The sequence below is a fragment of the Misgurnus anguillicaudatus genome, chromosome 8, assembly GCF_027580225.2.
Source record: "Misgurnus anguillicaudatus chromosome 8, ASM2758022v2, whole genome shotgun sequence".
Lineage (NCBI taxonomy): Eukaryota > Metazoa > Chordata > Actinopteri > Cypriniformes > Cobitidae > Misgurnus > Misgurnus anguillicaudatus.
In genome coordinates this window covers 40,209,580-40,230,018 of record NC_073344.2, presented here as the reverse complement: position 1 = coordinate 40,230,018, position 20,439 = coordinate 40,209,580, and the positions used below count along the sequence as shown (strand labels likewise).

Here is a 20,439-nt window from a genome sequence, read left to right as displayed (position 1 = left end):
AATCCAAGAAATAAATTTTTCACCAAATCCAAATTTTTTTAAAACTGCAAATAAGTACTCCCACTCTACCCTATCGAACGCCTTTTCAGCATCTAAAGAGATCACAAGCTCGGGAAGTTCAGCTGAGTGTTTTGAGTAAATTATATTTAGAAGTGTACGGGTATTAAAAAACAATTGACGTCCCTTTATGAAACCATTTTGCTCTTCAGATATAATATGAGGAAGCACATTCTCTAAACGGGACGCAATTACTTTAGCCAATACCTTAACGTCGACATTAAGCAAAGACAATGGTCTGTAAGACCCACAGGAGGTCGAATCTTTGTCCTTTTTAAGAAGGAGAGCGATAGTGGCTTGTGTCAAGGTTGGTGGTAATGAACCACTTTCCAGGGATTCATTGAAGACAGATAAAAGTAACGGTGCCAGTTTGCCAATAAATTTTTTAAAAAATTCTATCGGAAACCCATCGGGACCTGGGGCTTTTTTAGATTGCATAGCATTAATTGCATTTAATATTTCTTCAAGAGAGAGTGGAGAGTCCATTTGCGTGGCAGTATTAGTATCAATGACAGGGTTCGAAAGATTCTGAAGAAATGTATTCATTTTAGTATTATCTGTAGGAAATTCAGATTTATATAATAAAGAGTAAAATGATTTAAAAGTAGCATTAATTTCCAAGGGATCTGTAGTAATAGTGTCATTAGTGTTTTTAATAGCAGGTATCAGACGGGAAGTAGCCTGTCGACGTAACTGATGTGCCAGTAAACGACTAGCCTTGTCGCCGTGTTCGTAGTATGAGCCACGGCTACATAGTAGCAAGCGCTCTGCCTCTTTAGTTGAAATGAGATCGAATTCTGCTTGCAAATCAAGGCGCTGCTTAAGTAGTTCCGGAGAAGGGTTCAGTGCATATCTTTGATCAAGGTTACCAATTAAAGATGTAAGTGCATTAAGTCTGGCATTAATCTTTTTATTGGAAAGAGCAGAGTAAGAAATAATTTGACCTCTCAGGTAACATTTAAGTGTCTCCCATAACAATGAATATGAAGAAGAGTCATTGTGATTGAAAAATAAGAACTCCTCAATAGAATTTGAAATGAATTCACAGAATTCATTGTCTGCCAGAAGGAGAGAGTTAAATCTCCAAAGGGGTGGGCTACGCTTATAGGTAGACAGTTGAATATCTAATAATAAAGGTGAATGGTCGGATATTACAATACCTAAATAGTCTGAAAAATTAACGCATGGATTAAGTGTACTGTCAATAAAAAAGTAATCAATCCTAGAATATGAATGGTGTACCTGGGAAAAGAAAGAAAATTTTTTAATAGAGGGGTTACGAGATCTCCATGGATCAATAAGACCATTCTGTTTCATAAAATCTGAGAATATTTTAGACATAGCAGATTGAGTCAGATTTCGAGGATTAGACCGGTCTAAGATTGGGTCAAGAACACAATTTAGATCCCCACCGAGGATCAGCAGATGTGTATTCAAGAAGGGGATGTTACTCAGCAATCTATTAGCGAATTCAACATCATCGAAGTTTGGGGCATATACATTTACCAACAGAACCTTTTTTTGCATCAGGGTACCAGCAACCATGAGATATCTGCCATTCCTATCAGCAATAACATCGGTAGATGAAAACTGAACTCTTTTGTTTATTAAAATGGCGACTCCCCTAGCTTTGGAATTAAAGTTTGAATGGAATACTTGACCAACCCAAGGGCAATGTAACCTACAATGATCTTTGACACGGAGGTGAGTCTCCTGCAAAAATACTAAATCAGAGTTTAAACGTTTCAAGTGAGTAAAAACCTTAGATCTCTTAACAGGATTACCCATACCTCTGATATTCCAACTGATGAATCTGAGTGGTGTGCCTGACCCAGCAATGCTGGGGTCTATATTGCCATTAACCATTTGAATAAAACACTTTTTTTTTTTGAAAATGGTCAAATAGAGCCGAGGTGGGACACCCTCCCCTCTCAACAAACCCCTAAACATAAATACACCCAAAGTCTCCATATAACCAAAGAACAAAGGAGACAGCAGTGTTTCCCACACAAACAAAAAGTTGTCCAAAATAGCTTTGAACAACCCGGGGATCATGCAGAACAAACACAAGAAGGAAAAAGAGAAAGGAAAAAAAAAACTCTTGCCGATCTGGACACTAAGCATATGCACGTGAATACAATAAACACATGAAAATAAAGATGTAACAATTAACAATAGGCCCTCAGACCTGTGCAAATAGATGCAGAAAACATAAAATGAGGTAGTCCTGATTAGACCTGCTATAACCAAGCAATGGTGAAACCTACTAGGCCTGAAGCAAAAAAAAAAAAAGTGCAGCAGGCCAGAAAACCGCTTAATACTGAACAAATAAAGAACTAAGTGAATTTACAACCTCTATAATAAAAGACAGATCTGAAAAGCTATCGAGGCTCAACCAGGAACCAAAGTTTTAACAAAATCGCTGGCTTCCTCCGCAGAAACGAAGTCCTTCTCAACCCCGTTGTAAGTAATGCGAAGTCGCGCTGGATAAAACAGACCGTATCGAACACCGTCAATGCTCCGGAGTTGGCGTCTGACATCGTTAAACGCAGCCCGAGCCCGAGCTATCTTGGCAGTGAGGTCAGGGAACAGTGAGATGTTCATACCTCTGACTTTAATCTGTCGGAGCTCTCTAGCGCGGCGCAAAATGTCAACACAGTCACTGTGATAATGAAATCTGCACACAATGACTCGTGGACGATCACCGGGCTTGGGTTTGGGTTGAAGGGTCCGGTGGGACCGGTCCAAAAGCGGCTCCTTTTCCAGAGTGAAAGCTTCCTTCAGTAAGGCGGCTACAGCAGCAGTAGTACAGGTGTCAGGACCCTCAGGTACTCCCACTATCCTAATGTTATTACGCCGTGATCTGGACTCCAAGTCTTCACATTTATTTTCCAATCTGGCTACGTTAGCTGTGAGGCGCTCGATAGTAGATTTCATCCCGGCGATGTCATCGGAGCATTCGGTGAGTGCGTGCTCCATCTCACCGACCGTATCTTTTAGCTTGGACATGGTAGCATCTGTAGCTGCTTTATCATTCGCCAGCTGAGATTTCACCGCTTGCAGGTCGTGCTTAATAGTAGGCAAAACATCGCCGAAAATCGTGTATCCTGAAGCTCCTTTTTAAAAATATCGGCAATATCTTTCCTTACCGAGGCCAACAACTCAAGCTTGAGTGCAGCGATATCCAGGTTAGCGTGCGTCGGGGCGGCCTCGACCTCAGAAGCAACAGATGACCCACTTGAGGGTGTGGTCGCAATTTGAGTACTGGGCCGCAGTTGTGTCTGAATAGTTTTACGAGTTTTAGAGTTCTTTCCAGCCATCTTACGCAGTTGGAGTTAGACTTCTAAGCAAAAAAAAAACTACTGCGAAGTAAGATTATACAAAATATGTGGCAAAAGCGCTAAATAATTACGATATTCACTTTATATTTCATTTGAAAATAGCAGCAGGGCAGACTTCCGCTCTTTTCCCTCTGCCACTTTCAGCCCGTTCAGCTCATCTATGCAATACAGTGGAATACTCCACTAAGGTGGCAGAGCTAGATGGGTGTCGGTGGTGTCCAAATTTAATGTGCTACATTTGTTCCCTCAAAAAATAATTTTCCTGTTAATTGACATGTTAATGTCGACGTGCTGCAGCACAGCGTTCAAAACAAATATTAAGAAAATATTAACTATCGGAGCCATTGGTGTAGTGGGCAGGGCTCCGACATGTGGTGCTTTCGCACTTTCGGCGACCCAAGTTAGATTCCCGGCTCGTGGTCATTTGGCGATCCCATACCCGTTCCACCTCCCTGTACTTTCCTGCCCTCTCCTTACACACTGTCAAATGAAGGCAAAAATGGCCCAAAAAAATATAACTTAGTCTTATATTTTACATAATGATTTCATCGTAGTCTGGAAGAGGGTGCATAGTATTTGTCTTTCTGTGGACTGAATAAAGTCTATGCTTATAAATTGGGCTTTTTTCCTCTTTGTATTGTTTTACAACAGAACTCAATGCCATGTTTTTATTCTTGAGGTGATCTTTTTACTGTGTTGATGAGATTAACTGTGTTGGACTGGACTGCTGCCTTGAACTTGAAAATGCATCATTTGTGCGGCACGGCGCTTCCTACCCAACAATAGCGCGCGTGCACAGAGCTAAATGAGTTCATGTACGCATCTTTAAGGTTTACGGACAAATACACATTAACTCAAAATACATGTCTTAGTGAGTATCATAGTAAACAATTGATTATCTTAAACATTTTATTGCATTCGTTCTTATACTGTAGGCCTACCTGTTGAAGTCTCTGACATTTAAGTTAACTAAATAAGAAAACAAGAAGAGAAAATCTGTCTAACTATAATCAAATATGAATCGAAATTCATCCTAAGTAGGCTCAATTACTTTTTTGCCAAAAGTGCTAAGTTTAAGGTGTATCATGGAGTTAGACAAAAGTTACTGCAATTAACATGAAATCTTTTGTTTCATTAACAGACAGTAAATCAGATGTGAGAAATAGAAAAGTTTAAAATTCAGCCTTACATTGTTTACATGCCAGTAATCCATGCCGTCAGTGCATTACATTTACATTTAGTCATTTAGCAGACACTTTTGTCCAAAGTGACATACAAGTGAGGTAACAATAGAAGCAATTAGAGGAACACAAGAACAGCAATATATAAGTGCACTACAGCTAGTCTCATCAAGTCAAACACAGTACAGTATACATAGCCAAGGGTGAGTATTTTTATGTTTTTGACCGTGTAAAGATAAGGATAGAGAAAAGAGAAAATATTAGCAAGTGATGTGTTGGCGGAAGAGATGGGTTTTTAGCAGATTCATAAAGATTTCTACAGAGTCAGCAGATCTTGTCGCAACCGGTAGTTCATTTCAAAGATGAGGAACAGAACCAGAAAAGGTGCGCAATAGTAATTTTTTTTCCCTTTTTGGGACGCCACCACAAGCTGTTGCTCTGTAGCAGAACGCAGGGATCTAGAAGGTATAACTCTGTAAAAGCAATTGAAAGGGGGCGCTGACCCAGTGGTGGTTTTAAAGGCCAGGAGAAGAGCTTTGAATTTGATGCAAGCCGCTATAGGAAGCCATTGTAAACTGACGAAGAGAGGAGTGATGTGGACCCTTTTTGGCTTATTGAAGACCACTCTTGATGCAGCATTTTGGATCATCTGTAGGGGTTTGGTTGTGCAGGCTGGGAGTCCGGACAATAACGCATTTCAATAGACCAGTCCGGAAAGGACCTGAGCTAGGAAAGGTCTAATTTTCCTAATGTTGTAGAGGATAAATCTACAAGAGCAGGCGGTGCTGGCAACATTCTCCATGAAACTGAGCTGATCATCAATAACCACTCTGGCTTTCTGGCTGTTCTGGAAGGCGTAATGGTCAAAGAACCTAGTTGAACTGAAAGATTGTGTTGAATCTTGGGGTCAGACCAGAGCCGGCGCCAGACCATAACTGACAGGGGGGCACGCGGCTTCCAACGGGGGGCACGGAATTAGCAACAATAACTTGCAAAGACAAGGCATTAAAACAACAAACACAGTGCAAGCACACACTTATACAACTGTTACAGACGGTCAGCTTATTACAGACTCGTTACAGACCGTTGCTGCGCTTGCGCTTTGCTCGACGCAACAACAAACCGCCCTCGCGCAGCGCAAGCCATTGAAATGAATGGGTTTCACAGCGCACATCGCGTCCTAAGTAAAAAAGCCATTATGAAAGCCGCTTTACCATAATCACGTCGCAATGCTGTTAAAGGTCTAAAGCCACACTTCACATTTAAGCTTACGTAAATTAAAACAACGCTAACTTACCTTTAAAAAAGCTGAAGCCGGCGTGTACGAACATTAAACTTCCTTAAAACAGTGTCCTGTAGATTTGAAAATTCCACCTCGACCTCTAATCTCCGAGTTTGAGCCAATCGGTGTTTGCATGAAGTCAGATGAAGCAGGCGGTGGTGGTTCGTTCTAAATGTTCTAATATCCATATTTTACACGATCCATAAAATGCCGCGAAAAAACACGTTGCTAGTATGAAGTCACAAATAGAGGGGTTGCAAGTTTACAAACATTGCATGGTGCGCGCGCATCCAGGAGGCAGAAAGCCCGATTGGTGAGTTGCTCCGCTACTGCAACAACCTTAATTATTGAAGCGTTCTTTATTGTTTGTATATAAATAAAACTTGATTTAAGTTGGATCTGTTTTTCTGTCTTTATTTTTGCAGTGTTACTGTGATACATGTATGAATTATAATGTTAGACTAGTAACGTAATAGTCGAATCTACTGGTATGTTAACATCAGGCACCCAGCACTGACTCTGTTGGTACTATTTTCCACGCATCAATTCCTTGGCATTTTGACTTACAGACACCGCTACTAGCATACAACACAATGCACGTATCTTCTTTCTGCCTCTCGGTTGCGCGCGCAACCAGTTAGTGACGTCGCCATGCAACCCGTGCTAAAGCCTAATGACGCAGAGACCCGGCAATACAACCAATCAGAGAAACTGGTCTATTTTTATTAAAGAAAACCTATATCAACAATATTTTCCTCATTTTATTACATAAAAAGTCATGAAACATTCAATGTTTAATTTATTTTAATTATTCTTGATATATATTAAATTAATCAAAAACTGTGTAGGGGGGCACAACAGCCTGTTTGGGGGGGCACGGCCCGCGAATGCCCCCCCTTGACGCCGGCCCTGGGTCAGACGGTATGACGAGCAGTTCTGTCTTAGCAATGTTCAACTGGAGATGAAGCAAAGATTTTGGAAACTTCCTCTTCAGATAGGAGAAAGACAGAGGGGAGTGAGCATGCATCTGGATTTTGGGCCTGTGCAAGAGGCAGTGGGGAAGATAAATGACTGCTGATTGTGTTTGTTTTCTTCACAAAAAAAGAAGCAAAATCGTCAGCTGTTCGGTCAGATGAAGGTGGGTGGTGGGCGGGCAAAAAAGAGCAGAAAAGGTCTTAAAGAGAGCACGAGCGTCAGGTGAGCTGCTGATTTTAGAGTGATAGTACTGAGTTTTAGCAGAGGAGACATCTGTGGAGAAAGTCCAGAAGAGACTGATGGAGACAGAGGTCCGCAGGATCTTTCGATCTGCGCCACTTCCTCTCTGCATCTCTGAGCTTGGATCGATGCTCACGGAGAACATCACATAGATAAGGGCCCTCATTTATCATTCTTGCGTAGAAACGGGTGAATATGTTGGCGTAAGATTATGCTTACACTACTCTCACCGCCTGATTTATGAAGCTGTACGTACCTCTGAAATTCAGGTGTAAGCAATACCTGCCCTTCATAAATGCGGCGGCTGAAAACGATCGTCATTAGAATAACACACCCTAAATTCAAGTGTCAACCTCTCCCACGCCCTCATTTTACGACATTGACACATGGAAGACGGCAAAGAAGAGAAAACAGGGAAGTTGAAAGAAACAAAATTGTTTTATTTGGGAGTTTAAAGAGCGGGATTAAAGACAAATTAATAATTGCATGACATTTTGTAATATTTGTATTATTCTTTTTATTATTAATGACGCTTAATTGATATTTAGAAGAATAATTATTTATTATTATTATTATTATTATTATTATTATTATTATTATTTACTGTTGCCTACATCTAAATTATATGTCTGCTTAATGGTTCTGTTAAGTTTTTTTTTAAATAATATTTTTAAATGATGTAGTACCTTTTGTAGTGTGTTTTTCTGTATTTACATACAGTTGTTTGTTAGCTAAGATCCAGTTTGATACGGAGCTACGGATATAATTCAAATTAACAATTTGTTTCCACGACATCCACATGTTTTACTAGGCTAATTCATAATTTGAAGTAATAATAATTGTAATAGTAATTACGAAATATTATAATAATTAATTCCAAGAAACAAACTGTTGAATATTGGGAACGAATTTTATATTTATGGCCATACTTTAGACTAAATAAGAAAAATAAGTGTCCATAACGGAGCATAAAAGATAATTCGTGGCCATGATTTTGTCCGCATGTCGTCATGATCGGATTTATGGCTCCATTCAACACAAGCATTTTACCTTACCTGTTCATGTGTAGCTATTTATATATCATCGAATGGTATGTAACTAGCTTACCTTTTGATGCATTATTACCATGTTTTCGTAGCACATCCTTGTGCTTTCTTGCATTGTGCCGCTTCAGATTCCAGGATGAATATTTGCTAACTTTTACAGTCACTCCGCAGTTCCTTTCAATTTTTTCTTCCTGTCCAATCTTAACTTTGATTTTTACTTTACATTTATGTATTTATGTTTTTACAGATTCTCGAACTAGCAAATTATCAAAGGGCGTTCTGGGTTCAACGAGTGGTGCCGAGCGAGCGGAATTTCGGAAAAAGGCGCTCTGATGGTATTACCGCACCGCTCAACGCTCCGCTCACGTGCTCTGCCCTAAAAACGGCTCGCAACTTAAGGAATACATATGCATACAAATCAAATGCTTTGGTAAAGTCACACAAATTAAACATTAAAGTTCATGTTGCAAAAAAGTTTATAAATACTATTTGTTGTTGTTTTTTTACAGTGGGTCATAATATATCATATATTGTTTTAGTTTGTCAGTGCGTTTTGTTGTGTTAGGAATTTTTTCTGTACATTTCCTAACTCAAAACGTGCGTACACAACCTCCTGAGCTGGCGTAGGATTTGAGCGTGCCGTACGGCAACGTCCATATTGAGTCACCGTGGTTTTGGGTGTACGCCAGGTGTACGCTGGAAATTTGGTGTACGCACTTTTGATAAATGAGGGCCAAGGTGTGGAAGGGGTTGGCCGGGCTGATGCAGATGTCAGAGGGCATAAACTGTCTAAGCAGGATGTAAGTGTGGCACATAGTGTATGTACCGTTTTCTCTATTTAGGAGGGAGAGCTGGTTTTGGGTGGATGTAGCATGGAGGAGACCAAAGAGGATAAGCGGAAGGGGAAAAGCATATGGAGATGTGCCATGGAACGTACCAGTGGGTGATTGTGCGCAGTTAGTGAGGAGGAAGTGATCAGATCTGTGTAACGGGGTGACCTGGGTGTGGTGAGTGGAACAGCAGCCTGTATAGATAAGATCTAAAAGGTTACCAGACCTGTGGGTTGTCAAAGTGGGTTCTCAAGGTGGATGTGGAAGTCACCAAGTACTACTAACAGAGTACCGTCCTCTGGCAAGGAAGACAGGAGTACATCCAACTCCTCCAAGAATTGTCCAAGCTAACCTGGTGGGCGATAGATAACTACAAAATGGATTTTAGTAGGGTGGGTTAAAGGTCTACCGATATTTTGTTTTCTCTGGCTGATGGCGATTCCGATATTTGGAAATTAGAAAAAGTAGTACATTTCCATAGTGTACTTTAAAGTGCTTTATTTTCGCACACTAATTTTGAACTTAATATACTAAAAATTCATCTTTAGTACTTCTTAAGATGTACTTAAGTGTACTTCACTGTGCTATTTTTAGACACCATGAATATGAACTAAAATGCACTTTTAACATCTCTGTATTAAAAATGTATTTAGTTAACACTTGTATTAAACTTGAACTCAACTTTCATACAAGATGGGTTCAAGTTTACTACAAGTGGTACCTAAATACATTTTTAAATACATTTTTAGCACATTTTAGTTCATATACATGGTGTATCCTCACCTGAACCCCCATAGAGCACGCCTAGGATTAGCTGAAGCAGATATTGTATGATTGTACCCCGCCCCCGCGTAACCTTGCAGAATTGCGTGTATCACTTGTGGAAGAGTGGAACGCATTTCCTCAGAACAACATCATAAGGCTATAGTGAGGAGCATGAGACGTCGCTGTCAACCTGTCATTGCGGCAAATGGTGGAAACATCCGCTACTGACATTGTACATTTTTGTTATTTGGAGCTATCCTTGTTATTGTCTAAATTTTTGGGGTAATAAAGATTTATAATAAATAAAGTAATGAAAATTGTGTTTCTTCTCATTCATTATTAGTAATATCAAAGGAAACTTTTACTTATTTCATTAAAATTCAGAGCAAATAGGAAAACCGTCATGTAAGTACACTATATCCCCAACTTATTGTGAGTAGTGTATAATAGCAGAAGGGACAAAAAGCACTAGCATACCGCAACGCGTTTGCACAACGCATTTTTCGTTCAGAACATGTGTACCAGCTGAAACGGACAATGAGATCAGTGAGTACATAACAGCTACCAGGGCTTCACAATTAACTTTTTTGCTCACCAGCCAAAGTGGCTAGTTGTTTTCCAATGTTACTAGCCACTCAGCATTTTCACTAGCCACAATTTTGTTGCTGGTAAAATCAATTTTATATGATTAAACTTCACTTTGGCATCCTAAAATGACTTTAATTCATGCAAATTTACTTGGTTTAGCTAAATTAGATGCAGATTGAATTTCAAATGCAGTCTGACCACTCAAATTAAGACAACATGTCGATGTTTGTCGAATGTCCATTCACCAGCGCATGCGCACATACACCATTAAACACACTGACAGACAGGTCGGTGTCTCCATCAATAATAAACACATTTGTCATGACACGTCTTGTGTTTTTGGCACTTTCGCCATGTTTAAGCAAGGTACGTCTGGCGCTTAAAATGTTTTGATTCCGCCATTAACACCGTTTTACAGTAAACAGTTACATTTTCATAGACACTCGAAATCTTTAAGCCACTCTCTCTGAAAGGTTTAACGTCAACTCGTATTTTCCGGTGGTGGAGTTACATTTGAATCCCGATCGTCGTCAAAGAAACAGTAATAACCTTGGCTGTAATCGTCTCGCTCTCGTCATGCTCGTGACGCGTTCGTCTTTTCACATTTCCGCGCTTCACTGAAACAAGGAATGACTGACGCTCATATTAGCCAATCTGCGTTCTTCATTAAACGCAAGAACTTAATGGTGAAATTTGATTGGTTATGTATCGTTGGAGAGAACACTGAACCTTGGACAGCGCCAGCACGCAGGATCACAATCAACTCGCGTCACAACAAAATGGGCAGTCGCACAAATGCTACCAAATATATTTTAAGGTCGCACAGATTAAATTTCGGTCGCATATGCGACCAAAATGGTCGCAATTTCGAGCCCTGTTATAAGGTTGATCATGGTTTCTGTTAAAAGTGATTTAAGACTTTTAATGACAAATGTTGAGAGGGCATTATTGTTTCCCAAAGTAGCCTACATTAAAATGATGCGCGAACCTCTCAGCTAGTGGGTTTCCTTTGATTTTGTGTGCATTCAGGTAGGCTATGCGCTGAATTTCTCTCCGCTCTTGCCCTGAGAGTGTGCACGCAATTTATATCTCTTCAATCACTTCCATGCAATTGTTTTATCTTTCCCGAAGTGTACGTGTATGCGACTGCGTCCTTTTGTGCATTCGCAAATTTATCAGCTTACGCTACAAACGGTCTCTGGGCGTTGCGCTGGGTGCAGAGTGCTCATGGGAGTTGTAGTTTTCCAGTGTCGCATTGCGAATTGTTTATTATTTCACATAACTTTTAAGAAAACTACAATTAAAAAATGTAATTCAACCTGCCAAAGTGGCTAATGGAATTGGCTGTCTTACCCGCCACAGCCGAAATCTACCCGCATTTAGCGGGTTGGCGGGTGTTAATGTCAAGCCCTGATGGCTACAGTAGTTGCAACACTCATTTAGAAAAGCGAGGGGCTAGAGACCACTATTCGTTTCAAAGCAAAATACAATTTTACCACTAGATGGGGAAAATCCTACTTACTGTCCCTTTAAACTGAAATTTGTGTTTGTTAATCAGTGTTACATGAATAGAATGTTAAAGTTGAAATGATAGCTTGTAAATAACACTAGTTTTATCTATCTAACTTATTAGAACTGCCATGGGGAAGAAATTGATTGGCTGTCCAGTATGCATTGAGCATAAAAAATACAGCAGGAATGCCTTACTCTTCAACTTAGGTTTAGTATGTGATGCCAGGACAAAAACCTGTGCTTTAGAACCTATTGTCAAAAAGCTGTCTGGCTATCTAACAACTCTGGAGGTAAATGTTTATCTAATAATTTTTTTAGTTTTGGTATTTATTTCACTTTTTAACCATTTTCTATTTTTTTTTCATTTTCTGTAGCTTGAAAGTGGATTCATTTCAAATGAGGAGAGTAAACAGAAGCTGTTGCCTATCCTGTCCACACTTATGGAGGAACTTAATGTTAAAAGAGCCTGCACACTACCTATTGATGTCTATGCATTTTTATTGGTCTCTTGGTTTTCCACTGTCAGTGTTTATCATTGTTTTTGAAATAAAACATTCTCTCTGATTCATTACAGATGACTCCAACACCATTCACCTGAAGCTGATTAAACAAAGAAAGGATCCTTTGGTTGTTCAGGAGTATGATGTGCCAGTATTTACTAAGAATAAGGACTACTTCATAAAGTCACAGTGGGATCTCACCACACAGCAGTTCTGTCTTCCCCTAATGTTTTCTAATCTGTTTTTATTTGTTTTATCTTAATATTGGAAAATGATATGTATTTAGATCACATTCTCAAAAGCATAGTTTTACACAGGGCAAAGCTTGTGATTTGTTAAAAAAAAAATCAAATCGTAAAAAACTGAAAAATCTTTATGTACCAAAAAAACACTACTGAATGATTGATAGTTTAAAACAGTGGTTCTCAAACTTTTTATACCAAGTACCACCCTAAAAAATATTTGGCTCTCCCGAATGACCAACATTAAAGAGCCAGTAAGATGATAATTTTAAGCATCCTATCACTATTTATAAGTCCCGGACAACAGGTTTAAATGCATGCAAGGTCAAAAAACACTGTAATTTTCTCAAAATATAAATTTAAAATTACCCTATTTCTCAGAGATCCCCAAACGATTCGTGTGAAGCCATTCAACGACTCAGCCTGTCTAAACCCCACCTTTCAGTAGCCTACTCTGCTCTGATTGGTCAACTGACAGAGTGTCTTTGCACACAATGCACAGATCACAGATCAGTCTCACAGACCACAGATCGGTGGCGCAGACCAACAACAGTGCAACATGTATTGACCTCGTGCTAACATGATTTACTGAGAAGACATTGTCAACATCAATACACATCATTCATCATTAATCCAAGCAATAAAAATGTCGATTGAAACTAACATTTTACACTAATTTAAGCATTTATCTAAACTAACCGGGTCATAGCAAAACCGTAAATAAGCATGCATTAGCCGTTTGCTAACGTGACTCTCTGACAGTAAATTAACAGTTTAAACACACAACATCATTCATCATTAATCCAAACAATACAAACGACGATTGAAACTAACAATTTTACACTCATTTAAGCATTTATCTAAACTAACCGGGTCATAGCAAACCCGTAAATAAGCATGCGTTAGCCGTTTGCTAACGTGACTCTCTGACAGTAAATTAACAGTTTAAACACACAACATCATTCATCATTAATCCAAACAATACAAACGATGATTGAAACTAACAATTTTACACTCATTTAAGCATTTATCTAAACTAACCTGGTCATAGCAAAACTGCTTGCTATCGTGGCTCGGACAGTATATAAGTTAGAGTTTAAACAACGATATCATTCATCATTAATCCAAGCAATAAAAACGACTATAGACATTTTACACTCATTTAAGCAAGTATGTAGCTATAATCATACTTACAGGTTGTGGTTAGGAGACGCATGTTGTTCCAAATAAAGTGGGTACTGAACCATCTTTCATTGCCAAACGTCTAAATCCCTCCGTTAAACATTAATTTTAACCACTGATTCTTCACAGCCAGACACGTTTAGAATATCCCTCCTTGAAAAAGTCTCCTTTGGTAGTGAAAACAACAAAAGCTGAAAACAGCGTGAGCTGATGTTTACACTCACACAGCTAGCTGTGGGCGGGTCATAGTTTTCGTTTCTCCCGCAGGCAAGGCTGTAGGCGGAGATTAGTATCTCATGTGACGTGGATAAGTTTGTGTGTCGTGGATAATATCAGGAAGAAGACTCACTCCCTATAACGACTCGTTTCAGCGATTCAGAGTCGACTCCCTGCTTTAGAAGCCAATAACTTTATTAATCGTACACTTTTTGGTTCAACTACTTTATACGTTGTTTACATTGATGGACAGCTACACGACACACTGCAATAAAGGTTAGTTTCGATTTTGGATCTGTGTGGCTTTTTAAAATACAGAAGTGTAGTAGGCCTGACTATTCAGCTACAGTTATGCACAGTTTCAAAACAAGAAAGTTTTTTTTCTAAAAAGTATATTTTAAAAGTTTGGTTCCAAAACGTGATAAACACTTTTTTTTTTTAAACGAGTTACCACCAAAATCAGTATTGTATCAAGTCAGTATTAAAAAGTAAATTCTTAATTTTATGCAAAAAAAAAATGTATGCATTTTTTTCCCTATCTCCATTTTTCCCAAAACGCGATAAACACCAGTACTCCTTCTCTGCAGAATGCAATAAATCTGCTCCACAAATCACAGCGCACCATTCCACGCATTGTAAATCACAGTGGCGGTGCGTTGAATACACACGGAATCTAGTTTTCCTCATCTACTTTGTAATTCGTAATTAACAAACCAACAAAAACAAAATAATACTTTTGTTGGCATTGATAAACATGTGGTGGTTTTCTGTGACGGGGAAGAAACGTAAGCCACTTGGGCGACGGAGAAATTACGTATGTTGCTTGTTCTCACACGACAGTTTAGGGAGACCGGTTCCAGGAATCTACTAATATTCTCCTCAGATGAAGATAATGTTGACTTATTAAGCTCTATATAAAATTCTTTAAATGTATTATTTATATCTATAGCAGAAGTCAATATATCTCCCCTAGAAGACCTAACAGATGGAATAATGTAAGAACACTCCGAATTTGCTAGAAGTTTTCCTGCTTTATCTCCTGACTCAAAATATGTCTGTCTTGTCCTAAACAGCAAAAATTCAATCTTTTGCAAAAGAATGGTGTTATATCTTTAGTTCAGCTGAGTTAATTCTCGAAGACCACTAGATGTCACTTGACGTTTTATCTTTATTTCTACCCGTTTAATACTATTTTCCAAACCCGAAAGTTCTTGTGCTTTAGATTTCTTAAAATACGCCGCAAATTGAATAATACGTCCCCTAACAACTGCCTTTAAAGCATCCCAAGCAACTCCCACCGAGGATACTGATAACCAATTTGTTTCTATGTACTCTTTAATTTCTGTTTTTAATATTAGTTATAACCAGAGGTTGAGGCTCATCTGATTTAGAGTGGTCAGGCAACATTTACATGTTACTCTAAACAGGAAATTAGCCTCCACGCATCTAATTTAACTTAAACTAACGCCAAGTGCTAGCCGGATCTCAAAAATCCTCTGCTGATGTACTACTATGCCATCTAGTCTGGGATTTTACTCCCTTACTAGCCTGTTTTTCAGACATTGCGGTGACAAGGATACATCGTAATTTACTAATTATGCAATAACTTTCGTAGCAACACAGAATAATCCTTTATTAAAACAATTACACAATTTTTTAATAAACACAATTTATTAGCCAGGTAAGAAGGTCATAATTCAAAGCCAATTCACAGTTCAATTAAAACATAACACAAATACAAACAAATAGTATTTACATTAAACAGGAAATATAAAACCTTTCATACCTGGTAAAAGACGACACACAGTAGTTGTGCGGGATATCTGTTTACAGATTCCTCAAAGTAAAATGAAATACATGATGCTATATCAAAGATACAGCATCATGGGGGTGCATTTCTAGATATAGAAAGTCCCATCTGAATCTTCTACACATCTCCGTAAATAACAAAGCATATAGTAATTTGGTACTGATTGGCTGTTGTAAAACTCAGGGCTGTCCTTATTTTGTATACAGTGGGTGATTGGTTTATCCTTAGAATGGGAGGTGTTTATTAACATTGAATGAAGTTTCACCTATACTTCAACATTGAATGCTGTTGTTATATGAGTGAGACCATCGTAACCACTTGCAATGAGATATTTCAATGAAAAACAAATAAGATCAGTTTCAGATTCTTTGTGCATGTAGAATGTGGCATTTCAGAAAGAGTTTGCTTTTAGAGAATGAGAGTACAGATATATGATGCCCTAAGGCAGGGGTCTTCAACTACTTTTCTTCGGGGGCCAGATTTTAAAATTGTAAATATGACGCGGGCCAAACGTTTACCCCTATTTTTACTTTTGATATATTTTTTACTTTTACCATATATGTGTGTGTGTTGTTGTCATTTTTGTTACTTTTGTTGTAGTATATTTGAAAAAAAAAAACATAATAAAAAAATTCATTTTCAAAAAAAATGAAATTAAAAGCCTTTTAATTAATGAAAACTCATATTTTCTTTATTAATATTTAAAAATAATTGCAGTTTAACATGTAAGAGCCAAATGTTAATAGTAAAAGTGTAAAAGATCAACCCTCCTAAACATATTTTGTTTATAACTGTTTAACTTTCATTAATTGTTACATGTCAAGTATTCACAACATATAGCCAGTCTTCTCCTAATGACTAAAATTGCACTACATGTTTTCTTTTTTAATATTTTATAGATACATAGGCTAAACAGCCTTTCCATTGTACATTACATACAGATATAACTGTTGGGATTTCGCCCCCTAGTGGCAGTCATAACGAAAATGTAGTTTAATCGTAAATCTGTCATGGGAGAGAACCTTTAATCTACGAATATATGTATAGTTAATAATTTACTTACCAGTAATTAAAGTATTCAAGTGTTATGGTAAAGTAAAACAAAAAAGAATTAATAATTTTATCTTTGCACACAGTTTTGATTGTAACACACTGAAATACATCACTTCCGGTCGCCGCGTCACATGCGGTGTAGTCGCATAAGTTTATTTTCTTGAATGCATCCAAAGCTCGAATTGGATCAGATAATTACGCACCCGCAGATGGTTTGCACCCCACACAGCCCCTTTCTGTGTTGTCTTGTACAGTGTAAAGGTAAAAGTAACCACGCTGAATTTAAATCAGACTATGGTCGTTTCTCAAAAAAGCTGCAGCCTCCGGAGGTCGCATTTCCAGGCTGCATACGTCATTAAGTCTAATTTCAGAATTTTAACAATTATAAAGTTTACTATTATTCTTAGTTAATCATAAATTGTTGTAATATGCTTATGATTTGTGAATGTAATGCTCAGTTAACTTAAACTTGATGACGAATGCAGTGTGCATATGCGACCTCCGGAGGCAGCAGCCTTCCGATTGAGAAACGGCCAAAGGTGACCGGCGGGCCGGATAAAGATGATTGGCGGGCCGCACTTGGCCCGCGGGCCGCCAGTTGACTAGCCCTGCCCTGAGGTGTAATCTTTGAAAGCCAAATGGTCTCTGTAGGAAATCCACTGTGGTCTCAGTAGGAAGTCCAGTGTGAATCGTAGATAGTTGTTTTCCCGGGAACTCACTTTGCCCCCATGCAGTGTCCTTTGGGGAGGTGCTATCTTTATTCAGAAAATTGTCCTTACAATATACGCTGCAACAAATTGAATAATGCGTCCCCTAATAACTGCCTTAAAAGCATCCCAAGCAACTCCCACCGAGGATACTGATAACCAATTTGTTTCTATGTACTCTTTAATTTCTGTTTTTGACATTAGTTGAAATACTGAGTTTTGGGCTATTATGTTGAAATACTGATACTTTTGGGCTATTATGATCTAAGAGTGGATTCCTTTAAGGTGCAGTGTGTAAATTTTAGGTACATCCAGTGGTGAGGTTGTGAATTACAACCAACGGCTCAGTCCACTGCTCACCCCTCGCTTTTGAAAAGCATTGAGAAGCTATGGTAGCCGCCACCGGAAAAACATGTAATTGTCGGAGACAACTTGGTAAAAAAACATTGTCCGTTAAGGGCTTATGTAGAAACATGGCAGCACAAAATGGCGACTTCCATGTAAGGGGACCCTCTGTGTATGTAGAAATCTTAATCACACAATTTTTGTTAATTTGTTAAATTAAAAATATACGTATTTTTTTCAGTCACTTTGTGTCAGGTGAAAGAGAAAACCCAAACGCAAAGGAGTGGATAATGATATTTATTAGTTACAAAAGAACTGGCAGTCGTCAGTTATTTTTGCTGGGGTTATGTTTAAAAATGAATGTTACAAGCAAATGAGATCAGATTAAAAATAGTGTGTGATGCATGTGCATATTTGTGTCACTAAGTGTGTGCATGTACAGATGTCTTTTGAGTAGGCAGTGGACGCAGAACAGGACACTCAGCACCATGGACAGTCTCAGCTTGGCTAGACAGCACTCGACTCAACTAGGCACAGGTCTCTTGCATAGGATAAAGTCTATACAACTAAGCAGTTATGATCAACAATAACAACAACAACAATCTGGCAAAGAAGCATAAAAAAAACTGGAACAGATCCAGTCTCAGTCAGCTAGCGGGCTGATTGCGATTGCAAACAGGTGTATAGAATGCAGCAATCAAAGCAGGTAGAGAGAAAAACTGAGAAAACTAACTGAACTCATAACACATTGTGCATTCAATGGTAAATACATCAATGTAGTGAATTTAGAGAGAACAAATGTGTCACTAGATTTTTGAGGAATTTTATGTTCTTGATAAACAGTGTTGTGCCCTATTAAACTCTTTGGTTTCATACAGTATCTCAAAAAAAATAAGTACACCCCTCTAATTTCTGCAACTACAGTGAACAAAATTATAAAGGCAACACTTTTGTTTTTGCCCCCATTTTTCATGAGCCGAACTCAAAGATCTAAGACTTTTTCTAAGTACTTTTTCTATGTACTTTTTCTAAGTACTAAGTACTTTTTCTATGTACACCAAAGGCAATTCATTTTATTTATGTAGCGCTTCTTAAAATTGTTTAATTATTTCAAAGTAGCTTTACGTTATTAAAAGCAGGAGAAAACAAAACAAAAGTTGCAGAGTACAGTGGCTAAGATTAAATCGTACTATTGAGCATTGTAATAATGTAACGTACAGAAGAAAATTCTACGTTAAGCCAATGTCAGACTCCCTAGGGATTGAAAAAAGTCCTAGAAGAAAAAAAAACACTTGAGAGAGAGACATAGCTGATTCTATAGAGCAGAAGAGCATTGGATATCTACTTTCTAAAAAATGAAAGCGGCCAAGAGATTCTTGTGTCACATTATTCTTAAATCTCTTAGATAATGTATAATAACTCTCAAATTAAATAAAAACAAAGCTGTTATATAACTGAGTTTTGTTTACACATGTCATATCAGGAGAATAAGTTCTTTTAATATAAAACACTTTGCATATTATACAGTAGCTGTTTACACATTTAGACATTTAGATGTGGCCTTTAAAAACGCGCATCTCAGAGAAAAGAATCACTCTGATTTGTGAATTCATGTGATGCTGGTCCCAATGCCAAATATTTGCGTTTTATTAGTGGTGCTTGCATTTATGCAAAGCATCACTATTACTATTGCTTATACTTATTATTAGTGGTGCTTGCATTTATGCAAAGCATCACTATTACTATTGCTCAGGGATATTATTATTATTCTTATGTCTGCACACTTTTTCGGCGCGTAACTCGTCCCGCACGGTTTGCCGTAGTCCCATGAAAGAGGGCTCAAATCGACCGCATTATTGAGGAGATGGTGGCTATGACTTTTATAAGCTGATTCTATAGAGCATTATGGGTAAAAAAATAACCCAGCCATTTTAAGAGTGCTACTTCATTTGTCAGTAGGGCAATATGGTTTCCGTTTATGTTGGTTAGAAATTTGAGTGATAGGCTTTGTCCTATTTAATTTGTTATTTATATTTAATTATTTTTCTGTGACATTTTTTCTCTGCTGACAGTACAATGTTAAAATAATATTTATTTTGGCACGTACACAATTTTTGTATAGCATTTATAAATGTTATAGGCTACTTAATCTCTCGCTTTCCGTTAGAGACATTTGAATGTGAGATTCTGGAAAAAAGATCAAAATTTTGGGGACCCATCAGGTCGGGAAATAAAACGGGTGAACACAGAGTGTAATTTAAGCGGCTGCTGAATAGAACCTTGTGGGAGCTGGATGAAAAAAACAGTCCAGCGCAGACCTCCTTAAACCTTAGGTGTTTATGTGTGTGTCCCGAATAAATAATAATTAAAAAAAGGAATAAAGTTCAAAAGTCAGATTGTAAGAGACTTACAGGAGAGCATTGCTATTCATACCTTATTAAAATGGCTGTAATATAAAGGTGTTAAATTAAAAATCTAAATTAAAATTTGTCTAATCCAGTAATACATTTTTTCTATTTTTGTTCTGAGCAAAATATTTATTAAAAAAGTGCATATTCAGCTGTATT

General features: G+C 38.1%; 1 protein-coding gene across 3 annotated transcripts in view; it reads left to right on the top strand.

Moving 5' to 3' along the window:
• nprl2 (NPR2 like, GATOR1 complex subunit) overlaps window positions 1–20,439 on the top strand; it is a 161,588-nt gene that overhangs the window by 23,801 nt on the left and 117,348 nt on the right. For all 3 annotated transcript variants that reach the window (XM_073870910.1, XM_073870908.1, XM_073870909.1), the window contains exons 3-5: window positions 11,939–12,107; window positions 12,192–12,303; window positions 12,395–12,528. In XM_073870910.1, the coding sequence (XP_073727011.1) occupies window positions 11,939–12,107; window positions 12,192–12,303; window positions 12,395–12,528 (415 nt within the window). The remainder of the gene's footprint in view (window positions 1–11,938; window positions 12,108–12,191; window positions 12,304–12,394; window positions 12,529–20,439) is intronic.